Source organism: Prionailurus bengalensis, chromosome X (genome assembly GCF_016509475.1).
Source record: "Prionailurus bengalensis isolate Pbe53 chromosome X, Fcat_Pben_1.1_paternal_pri, whole genome shotgun sequence".
NCBI lineage: Eukaryota > Metazoa > Chordata > Mammalia > Carnivora > Felidae > Prionailurus > Prionailurus bengalensis.
This window is the reverse complement of record NC_057361.1, coordinates 48,522,165-48,541,086: the sequence shown is the minus strand read 5'-3', so window position 1 is coordinate 48,541,086 and position 18,922 is coordinate 48,522,165. Positions and strand designations below refer to the sequence as shown.

The following is an 18,922-nucleotide window of genomic DNA, read 5'->3' as shown; positions in this document are numbered from 1 at the left end:
GAATATTACGTGGCAATGAGAAAAAATGAAATCTGGCCTTTTGTAGCAACGTGGATGGAACTGGAGAGTGTGATGCTAAGTGAAATAAGCCATACAGAGAAAGACAGATACCATATGGTTTCATTCTTATGTGGATCCTGAGAAACTTAACAGGAACCCATGGGGGAAAGGAAGGAAAAAAAAAAAAGAGGTTAGAATGGGAGAGAGCCAAAGCATAAGAGACTGTTAAAAACTGAGAACAAACTGAGGGTTGATGGGGGGTGGGAGGGAGGAGAGGGTGGGTGATGGGTATTGAGGAGGGCACCTTTTGGGATGAGCGCTGGGTGTTGTATGGAAACCAATTTGTCAATAAATTTCATAAAAAAATTACCAAAGTCAGAGATTTATGCAATCATTGGAATATAAATCATCTCATGACGTTCTTATTTTAAAAACTCTAATTTTCATATTGCATTTAAAACTGCAATGTTGGGGCACTTGGGTGGCTCATGTGGTTAAACATCCAACTCTTGATTTTGGTTCAGGTCATGATTTCATGGTTCATGGGTCAAGCCCCGCATTGGTGTCTGCACTGACAGCATAGAACTTGCTTGGGATTCTCTCTCCTCCCTCTCTCTGCTCCTCCCTGACTTGCACTCACTCTCTTTCAAAGTAAATAAATAAAAACTTAAATAAAATGTGTTGTTAAATATTGTATATATTTATTATTAAGGATATGATTAATATACATATTGAAATTATTATGGTCAATCTTATTAATACATTATTTCCTCAAACAGCTACCATTTTTGTATGTGATGTGAATACCTCAATTTTACCTTCTTAGCAATAGTTTAGTATTCTATACGGTATTATTAACTATATTTTTCATGTAAATTAGGTCATAAGACATACATCCTATACAAACTGAAAGTTTTTGATTCATTTTGTTCTGATGTGGAATGCTTTCTACGATGTACTGTTAGTTTAAGAAACCCTGGGAAGTACAATATTTATATCATTGATGACATTTGTGTTAAACACGAACTAGATAGTACCCATTTAGGTTTGTATTTGGACAGAATATTTCTGGAAGCATATACATGAATCTAGGAATAGTGGTTGTCTCTGGCAGGATGAAGGTTAAGTCTGAGGTCAGGAGAAGGAGGAAAACATTTCATTATATACAGTTTTGTACTTTTTGAATTTTCTTTCATATGCATATATCTGTTCAAAATATCAGTTTAAAAATTAAAATAAATCACTCCTTCCTAAAATTATATAATTTATGGATTTAATATTAGATACATACATTGTTTCATGTTTTACAGATTATTATACGGTTCAAAGATGATATAGACTACTTTATTTTTTTCACAATACTATGAGATGGGCCAGGTGGTAGTTCATTTTTATATCTCTTTTATTATCCAAGAGATAAAAGTTGGGTAATAATCCAAAACTGGTAGTCTCTTGATTCTGTATGTGTTTTTTTTTTTTATAATCTAAGAATCTTAGCATTTTAGATATCAAAATATTCTACCCATTTACAACTTCAAAAAGAATTAAGAGTGACACCTGGGTGGCTCAGTGGGTTAAGCGTCCAACTTCGGCTCAGGTCATGATCTCATGGATGTGAGATCAAGCCTGGCATTGGGCTCTGTGCTGATAGCTCAGAGCCTGGAGCCTGCTTCAGATTCTGTGTCTCCCTCTTTCTCTGTCCTTTTCCCACTTGCCCTCTGTTTCTTTCTCTCTCTCAAATATAAAAAATAAACATTAAAAAAAGAATGAAGAACCGAAAAGAAAAATGTATCGATATAAAAGCCAATGTATTCAATACTAGTACCAATTATATAATTAAGGTTAGTGGGAAAGTAGTAACTTGTAAAGCACTGAGTACTTGATAAAGAATGGAAAGTACAACTGCACCGGCTACCAGGAGACAGGTCAAACCTGTAGTCAATAAGTGCCTTTGATTTTCTCAGCTATCACTACAATTGGATGCCAATTTAGCAGGCATAAGCCCCTCCTTCAGAATCTTTTCGTAGTGAGACCTGAGGAGACTCTCAGTTAGAGCTCCAGCATCCTTGTCCCTCCCCTACTGGGACATGCAGTCTGTTGGCTTCTTCAGTGAACAAGGTTTCCTTACTCCCTCACACAGATACTCAGTAATTTACTAAACTGAGCCACATGCTCCAATTATATTCTACCATCCAAAGAGCATATACCATATGATTTCACTCATATGTGGAATTTAAGAAACAAAACAAACAGGTATAGGGGAAAAAAGGCAAACCAAGAAACAAACTTTTTAAAGTTTTATTTATTTATTTTGAGAGAGCAGAGCACAAGCAGGGGAGGGGCAGAGAGAGAGGGAGGGGGGCAAATGATCCAAAGTGGGTTCTGTTCTGACAGCAGAGAGCCTGACACGGGGCTCAAACTCAATAACCGTGAGATCATGACCTGAGCTGAAGTCGGACACTTAACCGACTAAGCCACCCAGGTGCCCCCAGACTCTTAATTATAGAGAACAAACTGATGGTTATTAGAGGGAAGGTATGTAGGTGATGGGTTAGATAGGTGATGAGGATTATGATTGAACTTGTGATGAGCACTGTGAGTTGTATGTAAGTGCCAAATCACTAAATTGTACACCTGAAAACTAATAGTACATTGTATGTTAAATAAATTGAATTTAAATAAAAAATAAGAACAAAGTAAAACAAAGAGCTGAAACAAATAAATAAGAAGAAAGAGCATAACTCTGTGTCAAAATTTCTGGAGGCTCCAGGGCTAGCAGTCCCTTCTTACCTGTGTGATCTGAAGTCAATGTGAAATGATCCCTCCATTTTCCCACCTTTAAGGTATGGATAGCAATATCTACCTCACATCACAAGTGATAAGATACATTTTAATGGGTACAGAGAGAAGAGCACATAATATGCACTTAATAGTTTTTTCGTAATAGCATTTTATGAAAGGAGAGAAGTTTAGCACTCCCCTTCACAAGGATGAAAGAGGCCCTCAGGCCTGACAACATGCATACAATTAAGGCACTGCCACCTATTATTTCATGGCATCTCACCAACGTTTTTGGGTTACATTAATTTTGTAGTATATTTTATTAACCCAATATATCTACAGTATTATTTCAACATGTAACCAATGTAAAAAATAAATAAATGGTTTGTAATAAATTTGTCCACTAAGCAAACAAGGTAGTTAGGGCATTATGAAGCAAGAACAGTCAGAATATGGAATGCATAGAGGTCTACGCATATACAGGGAAAAGGCCTATGCCTTTATTTTCACTTACCTTTAACTTAATTTGAGCATGTCTTTCAATTACTAACCTAGGCAAGGAACCACAATAATGTCACCAATAAAGACTTTCATCACATTACATTTGTTTCACATTTCTTAAAGTATCATTTATGCTTATCACTTTGAAATTATGATAGTTATGTGCTCGCTTCGGCAGCACATATACTACAATTGAAATTATGATAGTTATGTCTATCACTAGATACTCTTATTTAATGTATTAATAAATAAGCATATGTTATCAAATTACAATCTTTTTTTAAAATTCAAAACCATATTTCAATATAATAAATTTCAGTTATAATTCTATTCATTTAATTTTATGCATTTATAAAAATATGCTACAGGCTACATCTAGCTGCCAAAGGGACCCAAGGTGTAAAACATTTGAGAATGTCTGTGCTAGGAAGTGTTTTGAAGTGAGAACCCATGGGGAAGGAAAGGGATTGAGCTGACATACTGAATGTTTTCATATATGTTATCTCACAGACAGGGACAATAAAGAGGCTTCCATGGTTGAAGCACTGGAGTCATGGAGGGCAGAAAGTGAAGAAGAGGTTGGACATCACAAAAAACAACAGGTGTTGGTGAGGATATGAAGAAAGGGAAACCTTCTTACATTGTTGGTGGGAACACAAACTGGTGCAGTCACTCTGGAGAGCAGTATGGAGTTTCCTCAAAAAGTTAAAAATGGAACTACCCTATGATCCAACAATTGCACTCCTAGGTATTTACCCAAAAGATACAAAAATACAGATGTGAAGGGGTATATGCACCCCAATGGTTATAGCAGTATTATCAACAATAGCCAAGCTATGGAAAGATCCCAAATGTCTATCAATAGATGAATGGATAAAAAAGATGTGGTATGTAATACACATACACACACAATGGAATATCACTCAACCATCAAAAAGAATGAAGTCTTGCCATTTGCAACGACATGGATTGAGCTACAGTGGATTATGGTAAGCGAAATAAGTTAGTCAGAGAAAGACAAATACCACATGATTTCACTCATATGTGGAATTTAAGAAACAAAACAGATGAACATATAGAGAGGGAGACAGAGGGAAACAAACCATAAGACACTCTTAAAGACAGAGAACTGAGGGTTGCTGGAGGGAGGTGGGTGCAGGATGGGATAGATGAGGGATGGGTACTAAGGAGGGCACTTGTTATGATGAGCACTGGGTATTGCATGTAATTGATGAATCACTGAATTCTACTCCTGAAACCAATACTGCACTGTATGTTAACTAACTAGAATTTAAATAAAAATTTGAGGGGCACCTAGGCGGTTCAGTCAGTTAAGCATCCAACTCTTGATTTCAGCCCAGGTTATGATCTCACAGTTCAACTTCAAGCTCCACATCTGGCTCCACACTGACACTGCAGAGCCTGCTTGGGATTTTCTCTCTTTCTCTGTCTCTGTCTCTGTCTCTCTCTCTCTCCCACCCCCCCCCCCCTTCTCTTTCTCTCTAAAATAAAATAAACCTAAAAATATTTTTTTAAAAATTGAAAAAAACCCATAATAATAACAAAAAACATAATAACAAGAAAAAAGATGAGGCTGGACATATTTATGGGTAGGGAAAGTTGGAGTAAGTTAGAAATTTTTGTTTTTAAAAAACCAAGCGGCTACAGGGAGTCACCATGGGTCTGTGGGCAGGAGAATGCACACAGCAGTGTTGTTTGAAGCTGTTGCTTTGGAAGGCTGGATGTGGACCAGCTAGGAGCTGAGGCACAGGGAAGAAAGGGAGCAGAAGAAGGGATACAAAGGAAAAGGGGGCAAATGGCTGGCAGACAATGTGGGTCCCAAAAGACCTGAACCCAATCCACAGCACTCTTCCTGCAAACCTAGTTAGGAGCAGGCAATGGCTACAAGTCTGCCTTTTGGAATGCTGGCCTCAAAGAAGTGAGGTGATTGAAAAGAGGCCCAGATTGGGAGAAATATTCTTTCTTTCTTTTTGAAAGGCTTGTTTTAAAAGTCCTGGGGCACCAGGAGTACAGAAGCAGGCTTTTTGCAGATATCTCTCTTTTCTATTCTACTCACCCCCAGATACTACAGCATCTTCTGTGGTCAGGAAAAAAAAAAAAAAACAAGAGATGCCAATACCCCTGGGAAACCAGCCACATTGGAAAAGTTTCCTGTTACTAAGGTCTTGACCTATGGGTTTTTATACAATAACCCACAACAGTTGTTTTCAAAGTCCAGTCCCCATACCAACAGCATCAACATTCTGCATCAGCATTAGCTAGTCAATTGTCAAAAACAAACTACTGGGCCTCATCCTAGTTACACAGCTAGAAAATGAGTCAGCATTTCCATCTAGGTCTGCTATCCCAGAAATAAGCCAAGTCTTTTGTTAGCCATGGGTGAGCAAATGCCCTTACCTAGGGGGAAAAAAATTCCTTCATAAATTAGTCTATAGTTCTAAAGAGCTTTTCTTCCAGGTACTTCTACATGATTGAGATTTGAATATGCTTTCCAGTTCCACTTCAACAGGACACCTTTCTTTGTAGGTGGTCTCTTCATGACAAAGGGGTGAGGGGCTAGGGCAGGGTCCAAACTGAGGGACCTCTTTAGAGAGGATCCTCTTTAAAGAGGCTGGGTCCAGAAGGGCTCTGTCTATAAAGTGCTGCTGTATTCTGAGGGACACCCTCCAGATCTGGGGGGGTCAGAGAAGACCTCCTGGAGGAGGGAACATTTGAACTAGGTGTAAAACAGGGGGTAATCTGGAGGGACACTGGATCCTTGGAGATGGGTCCAGAACAAAGTCAACTCTGGGGATGGAACTGGGGTAGGACCTCTGGGGTTACTTCATGGAACCCTGATGAGCTACCCTCTCTTCCCGTTTTAACTAACCCTCAAGGATTTATTGTCAAGAAGTGGATCAAAATCACAAGGTTTGGTATGGATGGAATAGGCAAGTATGGGGGGGGCAATGACTAGCTGTTCTTCGGGTAAGGGTGGCACTGCTGGGACTTCCAGGAAGGTAAGCTCCCTCCTTACCTCACTCTAGATTTCTGTCAAAGGAGGAATGCACAAGAGAAAGGGTAATTCAGATAGAGGAAAAGAAGTGAGGGAGATAGAAAGGACTTCCCTATAAGCCACCAGAGGTTTTCACCTTCCTCTGTGTCACTCAACCACTCACCAGCAGGAGGGCATGTCATTGCCTCTGATACTGCTTCCCCTCAAAGTCCTCCTGAGTACCCACTGGTGACTCCATTTCTGCTTCTCTCACCTACTGCTTCCTTGTATGTATGCTCTTTCACCCTCTGGTGCAATCTGTCTAAATCCCAAGTCAAAATCTTTAACATTTATACAAGGCCAATTTCCTTGATGTTGGAAAACCCTGATACCCTTGCTTAAAAGTCCTTTGTAAACTCCATAGGAAGACAAACTAATCTGCCAAAAGGTACCTCAGTTTGAACAGGTCATCCCATCTCCTGAGGCTCCTCTAATGCAGCTTAGCTGCATCCAGAGAAATGGAAAAGACTAGCCAGAAAATAGTAAGCCTCCCCTCTCTGGTGTGAAGTCATGGCAGTTAAAGTCTTTCCAGTCAGCCACACGGCCATTAATCTGACTTGGGGGCCAAGTATCTGTGAACCGGAAGCCTCATTAGGATTTCTGCTAAGTTGCCATGAATTTATGGTAAGAACTGCTAAAAGGTCAAATCAACCCTTTTCTTACTCAGGGAAACTGAATTGTAGAAGTGATATATAGCTAATAATGGTGGGAAAGTATAAGAACATTGCTCTCTTGTCTCCCAGGCAAATGTTCCTACAAACATATTCATCTGAAGACTAACTCTTATTTGAACCTCTCAACCTATAGTCACTTTGGGCTACAGGACAGTTATGGTGGTTCTTTTCTCCAAGATCATGGTGATCTGTGCTCACTCTGGAAATTCATACAGATTGCTGAATCTCTTTGATGTCCTAAAATGACTGACATTCTTTTGGGAAGGCACCTACAAGATACCAATCCTGAGCCTGAGAGAACTGAATCCTTATCCTGAGGTTGAGAAAGGAGGTGCATGACTGTCCCAGAAAGATTAAATGTAGCATTAAACATCTTCAATGATAAGCAGGAATATTCTATGGATAGGGCAGGAAGGGCAACAAGCCCCAGAGATAGCAGCTTTCACAGAGGTTGTGGCCTTGGACGCTGTATCTATTAAAGGGAAGACAAAATCTGGAGGACACAAATCGTTTTATTCTGTATTTCTCACAGCACAATTTAGCACAGTAATACAGTTATGGGATCTGTTCATGTACACTTGTTAAGTGTGTGTTCATTTACATGAACTGGTTAGGAGGGATAATTCAGTGAACTGAGCAATAACTTTGAGAGAATTTGGAAAGACAGTGTTCTCCTTTTCTGTATTCTAAGTACCAGGCATTGTGCTATAGGCAGATTTTAAGATGTGGACTGAGAAACAGGTGTGAAAGAAACAGGTAACTTAAGGAACTTTTACTTTATATATACTATGATTTAGTGTTCATAACAGGTTAGGATTATTATTCCCATTTTTGTTTAACAGATGACATAACTAAGGCTCAGGGAAATCAGGTGTTTTATCTGAGCTCACAAAGCTAGCAAGTGCTTGGTATCTTCTATTTAGGGCCTGAAGCCCTTATGATTCCTCTCACCACACTCCAGAATAATACTCCTCTCTCCACTGAATTCCCAGAGATCAATTTTTGATGGTTCCCTGAGGGATTCATGCCAGAGAGTTGCCCTTCCTGCAACCCCAACCGCCACCCCAATGAATCTTTTTTTTATCTGCGGAGTCCGGGCCTGGAGCCAGGTGAGACCAGAACCTCCATTTCAGGGGCTTTCTCTAGAATCCGTCGCTGTGGTTACCTCCAGTATAATCTGTTTCAGGAAGAGGTCTGACCAAACCGGACAGCGGTGCCATTCATCACTGCAGGAGGGCAGAATCCGGGGCTGGGGGCCACACGTCGAGAGGGGAGGGGCCAGGGGACGGCCCCCTTGTGACCAGCCCTGAGGAGAGGTCAGGAGAGAACGTTGGCTGAGGAGCGCCTGTACAGCAGCAGCTGCTGACGTTCTGTATCACGCGCCTGTGGCCCAAGGTAACCCAGACCTATAAGCAAACAGCGGAGCCGGGGCGTTGCGGGGACGAAGGCGGGAAGGGGCAGAGATCTTGGGGGTCGAACACTGAAGACAGGGGCGATGAACGCGTGGAGGGCGTGAGAGAGTCCGAATTCTCGGAGGAATAGGGAATGAAGGTGCTGAAGCAAGAAACGAGGTGTGAGAAGGAACACAAGCGCGAAAAGAGCGTGAGAGGGCGCAAGAGTTTGGCTGACCAAAAGACAGTGCCCTTGGAGGTAGCGGCAAGGGTGGAACATACCCAGCCCCAGCAGCATAGGTAAGGTGGGAGGAGCTCCATTCCAGGGAGGAGGAGGACACTTTCTTTCCCTGAGCCCATTTTCCATAGGTGGTCCCCTTTTAGCAATTTTTAAGGTAAATTTTGACCCCAGTGTGTTTTTAGAATAAAAGGAAAGAACGTCAGAGGAAGCTATGCCAAAGTGAGGCTGCGCAAAGCGCAGGAAAGTCAGTTAGAGGGTGGCGCCTTTTTTCAAAGAAGATTCCATCTCCACCCTAAAGCTCAGGCCGTACCACACCCCACCTCCACGTTTTCCTCCCTCTGTCCTCCTCCCTTTCCCCCACCCCAGCCCCCCACTCCCAGCACGATCGGATCGCTTTTAAACCAGGTAACTGCTTCTGTCTCCTCAGCAGCTCCGGGAGCCCCTGAGTAGAGGGGGTGGAGCCCGCATTGGTCTCTGGCTGAGCTCATGGTGGGAGGGGTCCTGAGGGCGCTAATGGCGCGCCGCCGCCATGATGCTGGCCAGATCGTTCACAGAAATCCCTGTCTCATTCCATCTACAGTCGCAGCTCCATTCCAGACCTTTCTTCTCAGGCCGGGCGGTGAGCTGATGGCCCAAGTTCGGGAAACTTCCTTGTCTTCCAGCTCTTTGGTCCGCTAGAGCTCGGGCGGTGGGGGAGGAGCCTCGCCCGAGGAGGCGGCTGAAAAGGCGGGGAAAATGGAGAAGGAGGCGGTGGGGGAGGCAAAGATGTGTTCAGGCCAGGGAGCTGAGGAGGTGAAGCTGGAGCCTTTACAAGAGCGTAAGCCTGCTTCGGAGGAGAACTTGACGTGGAGTGACAGCGGCGGCGATAAGGAGGTGCTCCATTCAACCCCACCTCGCTGTTACAGCAGCTCTTCGCCCCTTTGCCCGCGCCGCAAGCCCCGCCCTCGGCCCCAGCCCCGGGTCCGGGCCCGAGCCCTGCCCGGGCCCTCGGCCCCACCCCAGCCTCCAGCCCATCCTCCCCCTCAGCTTCTGACCCGGCCCCAGTCCTGGCGCAGATCGCGGCGTAGATCCCGGCCTGGGTCTAGGCCCCAGAAGCTGCGAAGCTGTTCTCCTGACCTAGGTGGCTCTGCGGATCGAGGTGGCCTAGGGGACTGGTTGCTGGAGGTGGAGTTTGATCAGGGTCCTACAGGCTGCTCTCATGTGGAGAGCTTTAAAGTGGCTAAGAACTGGAGGAAGAACCTGCGGTTGATCTACCAGCGTTTCGTTTGGAGTGGGACCCCAGAAACTAGGAAACGTAAGGCAAAGTCGTGCTTCTGTCATGTATGTAGTACCCATATGAACAGACTCCACTCTTGTCTCTCCTGTGTCTTTTTTGGCTGCTTTACCGAGAAACATATTCACAAACATGCAGAAACAAAACAGCATAATTTAGCTGTAGACCTCTATCATGGGGTTATATATTGCTTTATGTGTAAGGATTATGTATATGACAAAGACATAGAACAGATTGCCAAAGAAACAAAAGAGAAAATTCTGAAATTACTAACTTCCATCTCAACAGATGTTTCTCAACAGCAGTGTATGACATCAGGTGTTGAAGAGAAACATTCAACCTGTGAGTCAAAGGAACAGGAGCCAAAATTGGTGAAACCCAAGAAAAAGAGGAGGAAAAAGTCAGTCTGTACTGTAGGCCTGAGAGGGCTAATCAATCTTGGGAACACGTGCTTTATGAATTGTATTGTCCAGGCACTTACCCATATTCCTTTATTGAAAGATTTCTTTCTCTCTGACAAGCATAAATGTGTAATGACAAGCCCCAGCTTGTGTCTTGTCTGTGAAATGTCTTCTCTTTTTCATGCAATGTACTCTGGGAGCCGAACTCCTCACATTCCTTATAAGTTATTGCATCTAATATGGATTCATGCAGAACACTTAGCAGGATATAGGCAGCAGGATGCCCATGAGTTCCTTATCGCAATATTAGATGTGCTGCATAGACACAGCAAAGATGATAGTGTTGGGCAGGAGGCCAATAACCCCAACTGCTGTAACTGCATCATAGACCAAATCTTTACAGGTGGCTTGCAGTCAGATGTCACATGTCAAGCTTGCCATAGTGTCTCTACCACAATAGACCCATGCTGGGACATCAGTTTGGACTTGCCTGGCTCTTGTGCCACATTCAGTTCCCAGAGTCCAGAAGGAGCTGACAGCACAGTGAGTAGGGATGACCACATACCAGGTATTCCCTCACTCACAGATTGCCTACAGTGGTTTACAAGGCCAGAGTACCTAGGAAGCAGTGCCAAAATCAAATGCAGTAGTTGCCAAAGCTATCAGGAATCTACCAAACAACTCACGATGAAGAAATTACCTATCGTGGCCTGTTTTCATCTCAAGCGATTTGAACATGTAGGTAAACAGAGGCGAAAGATTAATACTTTTATCTCCTTTCCCTTGGAGCTGGATATGACTCCATTTTTGGCCTCCACTAAGGACAGCAGAATGAAGGAAGACCAGCCACCAACAGATTGTACACCCAATGAGAATAAGTATTCCTTGTTTGCAGTGATTAATCACCATGGAACTTTGGAAAGTGGACACTATACCAGCTTTATCCGGCAACAAAAGGACCAATGGTTTAGCTGTGATGATGCCATCATCACCAAGGCTACCATTGAAGACTTACTCTACAGTGAAGGGTATTTACTGTTCTATCACAAACAGGGTCTAGAGAAAGAATAGTCTTACAAGACACTTACCAGAAAAAAAAAAGGAAATGAATATACAAGGATCCTGAAATGACACATAAACCTACCTGGAATGGACAATGACAATACCCATACAACAACAAGCACCTCTTGAAGTTTCGCAAAAACCTACCTGGCATTGACAATGACAAATAGCACCTATATGACAAGTAGCACCTTGATATAAAGAACCTATTTTACCATGGTTTATGGGTCTGTAAGAGGAAAAAAAATACTAACTAGTGACCATTCAGCCTTAAGAAATGGGAGGGGGGGAAGAGGTTGAAAATGGTCACATAAAGCATACTTAAATGAACAGATTGTTTTAGATGGGGAGAGTGGGAATGGAGATGTTCTGCCACTGCTGTATGTCATTTGTTTCTACAAAAATACCATGTGAGATCAGGGAGTATTTGTACATCAACAAAAAGTTTCACAATTGGTATTCTAGCTGTGGCTGATTAGTCAAATGGTTTGAAAAAAAGAATATTGAAAAAATTTTTAAAGCCTTACAAGAAAATATTTAAAAAGAAGAAAACTTTTTTTTTAATTTTAAAAGAAAATGTTTCTAAATGTTGAAAAATTTAAGTTAAATATTTTAAAAGAAATGTTTTAAAATTTAAGTTTTTTTAATTTAAAATTTCAAAATTATTTAAGGCTTAAAAATACATTTTTCTTAGTTTAGAAAAGGTAAAATGAATAAAACAAGGACAAAGATAAAAAATGAAAGTTTACAAAAAAGTTAAAGTGAAATTTAAAGTTTTAGAAGAAAGGGGAATGGAGCTCTTAAAAGTTAAATAAAATGTTTATATTAAACATTTTAAATTAGACCATAAAATACACGTGTTGAAAAATGAGAAGTTAGCAAAATTCACAAAGAGCTTAAGAAATAAAATTTCCAAAAATATAGAATAGGATGAAAATTCAAATTTAAGTTTACAGAAATATTTTAAAGGAAGAAAATTTAGAACAAGACAAGAAGACAAAATTAACTTTTTTTAATTAAAAAAAAATTAGGGGTGCCTGGGTGACTGTTGGTTAGGCATCTGACTCTTGATTTCAGCTCAGGTCACGATTTCACAGTTGGTGGGATTGAGCCCCAAGTCAGGCTCTGCACTGACAGTACAGAGCCTGCTTGGTATTCTCTCTCTCTCTCTCTCTCTCTCTCTCTCTCTCTCTGCCCCTTCCCCACTTGTTTTTTTTTTCCTTTCTCTCTCTCTCTCAAAATAAATAAATATAGAGTAAAAATTTTGAAAAGGAAAAAAATAGAGAAAAAGGAATTTTAAGATATATAAATAACCTTAAGGAAGTCCAATTTGAGAGATTTAAATAAAAACTAAAAAGGATTAAAAATTTTTTAATGTAAATAAAAATAAATTAAAAACATTTTAAATAGAAAAAACAGTAAAATTTAAAAAAAACAAGTTTATTTTTAATTTAAACATTAAAATGCATATGGTATGAAAAATAAATGGAGATAAGAAAAACAAAACAAAGGGTTTGTGAATATTTTTTGAATATTATGTTGACACATACATAGAATTTGAAAAAAAAATAGTCTTAACCATCATTTTCCATCCAATTGTGAGATTGCTGCAAGGCCTGAACTCTAGCCTGCCTTCCCCTTTCAGGTTCCACACCCCATCTGATTTTGAAAGAAGTAGAGCTGTTTCTTAGGAAGAATCAACTGCATCTGAAAAAGGTGAATAGTAGGGACTCTCTCCTATTTAGAACTGCATTATTCATACAAATTCTTTGGTACTGAAAAGTGGTTCTTGACAATTTAGTGGCTTAGGGATATTAGATCACAATTTAAGCTCTGGCTTTGATGTTCAAGCCCTATGACCTGATTGAGGAAGTGACAGGGACCCATATCTGAGAACATACCATCTTCTGCTCTCCCTCTTCTCTCTCCATAGGGAAACAAGACCTTTAAATTTCTACAGTAGAGTACAGTAAAGCTTTGTACTTGATGGTCCTACTCATTCCTTATTCTCTCTTTTTTTTCCCTTTTTCGATTATTCATGCCTGGTTCCCCGAACCACTTATTTACCTACATTTCTGAGTGCCAGCCTGTAGGGCTCCTCTGACTGTTTATCTGGTGGCTTCTATTCCTCCTTCAAGACTCAACTCACAGATGACTTCTCTGGAGCCTTTTCTAAATGTTCTACAAAGACATAAATTGGAAAATTGTTCCTCACCCCTCTATCCCTCTCACTGTGCCTCAAAGTACTTTGTCTGTACCTCAGTGATATTCTACTGTGATTCTACTGGAGCTTTGTGATTGTCTGCCCCTCTGTACTGAGCATTCTGCTAACAGGGGGCCAAGCCTTATTCATTTCTGTGTTAATAAATGTTTGTTGAATATGAGGATGAGTTCAGTTATTTGCTCTATTCATCCTCTCAGTAATGTGATCTCACCCATTTTATCCATCAAGCCCTCATTAAGTGCCCTGTGCTGTAATACAGTGTGATCAGGTTTGTATCTTTCCCAAAAACAGTGTATGAAATGCTACTTAGCTGCATGGGATGGCTTACCAAAGTAGGTGCTCAGTGAGGAATAACCAGGTTATGTGGAGGGGGTACCAGGTACAATGCAAGAAAAGAGCACAAGTTTGAGAATTGGTCCTGAGAGAGTGGGTGGTGAGGGGGACCAGCAGCTGAAAGTGAGACTGGGTTTTATGGCATGTTTGTGGCAACGCTGTCCATCACCACAGTTTCCCTGAGCTTCCCACAGTGTCTCTCACCTTATGATTGGGTGCCACGCCTCTCCATGGCATACTGCATAAGTTTACCTTCCCAGGATACCATGTATCTCACCATTCCACAATGTTTTATATTACATGGCACACTATAACTGTGACAGAGGAGTGATGTCTGGTGGCTGTTTAGTGAGGAAGGTGTAGGTTGTCTGCTTAGCACTCTAGCCCTTCTTTCATTCTGTGTGGTTTCACTGGGGCTACTGATCACCTTGCTGTGCTCCTCTCACCCTCCCCAGAGTGAACATGTCCCACAGCCTAGGCCAAATTAGAGTTCTCAATTCCTCCACTCCTCCACCCACACCCCTTCCACAAGAGCAATTTTGAGGATTGTTATAGGACCTAAACAGGCCCAATCAGAGCCCATTGCTAAATTGAATATGTATAGACACTGGGAGAAAGAAGCTCCCTCTCCATGCTGAAGTCTCTAGGATGACATTAATCTGAGAATTTTAGGGGTTGATATTCATACCATGAGGAGAAAAACAGAATTAGAGATGGGGAAAAATAACCTAGAGAGCATCATTTGAACTTTGTGGATCCAGCTGTTCCTGAAGTCCCAAAGTTCCCAGCTCTCTGATCCAATAAAATCCTTTGTCTTGCTTAAGCTAGTTTGAGTTGAGATCTCGTCACTTGTAGCCAAGCGTTTTGAACACATCAGACACACTATATGGTTGGGGGGGATCCTGTTCCTAGGACCACAAAGGGAGAGAAGGAAGAGAATGATGACCTCAAATGAACTCTGTCATATAAGATTGAGAAACCAGAGTGGGTCCCTGCATGTCTTTAGCTCAGCTATTAACCTCTTCTAGGCTTCAAACTTTACTCACAGCAATGATGTGGCTATTCCCAACTAAAGAAAGAATAAGTCAATAATGTTTCATGGGTACCATGAATAGATAGGCCAGGCACTATGGTAACTGCTTTACCTCTAGTATTTCACTGAGTTTACAAAGCAATCCTGGAAGACAATCATTACTGAACATATTTCACAGACTGGGAAAGTGAGACTCAGAATGGAAAAGTCGTTTTCTTAAGTTCACTTTACTGTTTTAAGTAGTGAGGTCAATATTCAAACCCAGGTCCCCAAAGCTTGTACATAATCCATTACAATTCAGTACAGAAAATTCAAAGATTTTTGTTTGTTTTGCTTTTCCTGATGTTTCTATGGAAGACACAATAGACCAAAATGGCGCAGAAGGCAGACAGCTTTTGACAAACCTAGATGACAAACCTGGAGAGTAATCTATCAATTGATAATAACAAAATTGCCCATGCTACAGGTGAATATGTCTCTATGGCAATGGCTGATTAGGATAGTCACATAAGGCTAATTGACTTTCCTAAGGATACACAGGATGGAGGAGGCTAAAATCCTGCTCCATTACTAGATATATAGCTTCACCCAATGTCATATGCTTGACTGAGTTCTGAGACCTGGCTGTAAGATCTAATCTTTTTACCATATGTGAAACCATCATCTCTCTCTATTTACACCAGTTTTCCTTTCTAGCTTCAATGCTGTGACCAGTATGTTGTGTGCCACTTTAATCAGTCACCTTCCCCCTGGTCTTTCCAGAGTGCCCACAATAAATACCAGCCCCTTAGCCATAGATCCTTCCCACCTACCTGTGGTGAAGACTACCTGTGGTGGTCTTGCCTATTAGGATATGGTTCCTAGGTGGTACAATACTGATTTGTAATGTCCAATTCTGTTGTTTCCACACTATTTTCAGTTCCTTATCTTGATTCTTTCCAAACACACAATTGTATCTACTCTGGGCCAGAGTTGGAACTACATGTCTGTAAATCCCTCAGGCCAATCACACTATATGGTAGATCCTTAATATGCTGGCTGAATGAATGCATGAATGAATAAACAAAATGAATTCCATCCTACACTTAGCTTTAGTAGTTGACTTTATATCCTATTTTTCTAAGGTTAAAATACTTATAAGAGTGGCTGATTTATCTATGCCACCTACTCCAATACACTCCTATTTCCATCTATTCTCCACACCTTCCCTCTAGTTTTAGAGGAAAAGGAATCCTGTTTTCTTTTGGATGCTGCACCACCATCCTCCTCTGACCCATTCCTGACTGCCAAGAGGCCTTACTCCCACACTCTTCCCTCTATGCCAGCAACTGTCATGATTTTTCTAGACATACAGCAAATAGACATCCTAGATTTTCTATGATGGTTCTTCAAAAACTTCTCTTCATTATCCCTATAATACATAAGAAGTGTTCCTCAGTTGCCAGTGCTTCCTCCTGGGGTATATATTGTCACCAGAAGAAATTAAAAACATATTGTAAGGTTTTGATTTGAGGTTCTTGTTTAAAACAAAAGTTCATAAATTTCACATGATGCTGCTGTCCCTGATATTATTTCTTTTTCCTTTCACTTCCAAGCTATTCTACATGTGTTTATCTTACATCATTGCCACATACTCATCTCCTACATCACTTTTAGTTCCCCACATAGCTTCTGCCTATACCATTCTTAAAACTACTCTTGCTTAAGTACAAAGCAACTTATTTTTTCAGAGTTCTTTATTTTGCTATTTTATCCCATTTGTTAAAGAGATATATGATAATCGAAGACAGTGGGACAACAGACACGGAATATTTGATGTTAAAATTTTCCTTATGGGGCCCCTGGGTGGTTCAGTCAGTTAAGCATCTGACTTCAGCTCAGGTCATGATCTCAGTTTGTGAGCCCTGCATTGGGCTTTGCACTGACAGTGCAGCACCTGCTTAGGATTCTCTACCCCCTGCCCCTCCCCCACTTGCTCTCTCTCTCTCTCTCTCTCTCTGTCTCGCTCGCTCTCTCTCACACACAAAATAAATAAATAAACTAAAAAAAAAAACCACTTTACTTGCAAATCCAGGTCATGATTTTGTCATGTTGGCTACCACTCAGGGTAAGTTCCCTTTTTCTTATACCAAGAGGGTATACCAAATCTGAAAAAGGGACTCAGGGTAGGGGTGGAGCAGGTGGAGCTGAGGAAGAGAAAATAAAATATGAGGAAACTGGATTGTGTTTTAAATGTACCAGAGGAGTTGGTGTTTTTAAGGACAGGTGTGAAGAATCATTTTTTTATGCCTTATTGAGAATCTAATCATGCCCTAATTGATCTGCTTTCAGAATGGTATACTTAAAAAGACATACACTTGTATTCTACTTGCAAGCTTATCATTTAAAGCCTTTTTTGGCCACACCTCTAACACAGAATTTAAACTTCCCTATAATTTCTACTTCTTTGTGATGCAGGAGATGTGATGAGGTAGGCCTAGGCAAGAGGAGAAGATAACTTTGAGACATCAGACATACTTAAACTGAAATCACATCCCAGATCTACCACTTACTAACTGGTGACACTGGGCCAGTAACAGAACCTTGTCCACAGCCCTCCCAGGGCTGTTGGGAGGGCTAAATATAATGTTGTTTACAAGGTATTTAGTATAAAGCAGGGCACACAGTTGGAACTAAAATAAAAGTCATTTTTTGCCCCACTTTACCATGTCCAAATATTCCTTTTGTCCCCCAGGTATTTTTAGAAAATGAGAACTGCTATCTCTCTGGAAGTCTATTTTCATGCAGATAACCAGGGCATCATCACCTAAGTAGACTTCTTTATATAAATCCTCATTGACCAGATCTCTCCTTACCTCACTGAGTTTTTCTTCTTCTGTGCTATAGGCACACCAGTGGGGTCTTTCTTATTGTCAGCTCTACTTGACAAAGAATATGAGAGTGCATATGTTTTTCCCCAAATCATGAAGTCATTAAGAGGGAGAACTGGGGCGCAGAGTACTGAGTCCAAGCCCTTAACCAGGAACTCATTTGATTCCTCTTTTTCTACTGGAACAAGAACCAGGTAATACTCTGAATCCATGAAGTTTATGGATTTATAGAATCTGAGAGTTGGGAGGATCCCTAGAGAGCCTTTAGCCTTCAGTTTTCTCACTGTTTTAAGGATACACTGGCTCAGAAATAGATGGAATGACTTGCTCAAGGTCATAAAGGGGATCAGTGGCAGGGCCAGGAGCAGAACTGAGGTCCTAGAGTACTCTTATTCCATGCCAGACCTTCTGACTGCCAAGTTTCTCTGTAAATATTCTGTCTCCATTGCTATCATATCTCAGAGTCTACATTCTCCTAGGCTGGGTTAGGTCCCTAAATACAACAATGCCCAGAGAGATCAGTAAATAGGTGACTCTTGCTGTTGCCAACAGAATTCTTTTCAAAGACAAAAAGTGTAACAAGAGCATTAGAAGCCTACCCATAATTCTGGTCTCAGGGAAGCATCATGCAGCAGAGAAATTGTGACTGGACCTGGAATGAGTAAAGCTATATGGTTGGTACTGGGTGAATGACCTGACATAAAGGGCAACATCCAGTCCTGGAGAGGTTGATGGAATGTGGGGAAGTTGAGTAATTCTTGATAGTTGTCTTCTTTGGGACATGATAAATCTGTTTTTGTTAACATGGGTCTCTGTTCTTTTTCCATAATGAGATACAGCTTTTTGGGAAGATGATTGTCTTATAGGGCTCTTCTTATGCTAGTAACCTAGAGAAACCTTCCAGCTCATCCCTACATTGCAGACCCAGGCCTTCAAAGAATGACATTTAGCCCTCAAGCCTGGATCACCCTCACCATAGTAAAGAATTTCATCAGTTTCTTGATCAAGCAAGGAAATTTCTTTGTAGAAGAGGCACATTTTGCTGGGAAAAAATGAGGAAAAATGCCTCTCAAATGCAGCCAA

General features: G+C 41.1%; 1 protein-coding gene and 1 non-coding gene across 2 annotated transcripts; both read left to right on the top strand.

Moving 5' to 3' along the window:
* Nucleotides 1-2,946: 2,946 nt before the first annotated feature.
* Nucleotides 2,947-3,075, top strand: LOC122478145. The gene has a single exon (XR_006295895.1). It is a non-coding gene; the product is annotated as a U6atac minor spliceosomal RNA (small nuclear RNA).
* A 5,503-nt stretch (nucleotides 3,076-8,578) lies between these two features.
* On the top strand, nucleotides 8,579-11,948 carry USP51 (ubiquitin specific peptidase 51). The gene is given in 1 exon segment (XM_043569945.1): nucleotides 8,579-11,948. A coding segment is annotated over 1 exon segment (2,259 nt). The 5' UTR covers nucleotides 8,579-9,129; the 3' UTR covers nucleotides 11,389-11,948.
* The last annotated feature ends 6,974 nt before the right edge of the window (nucleotides 11,949-18,922 follow it).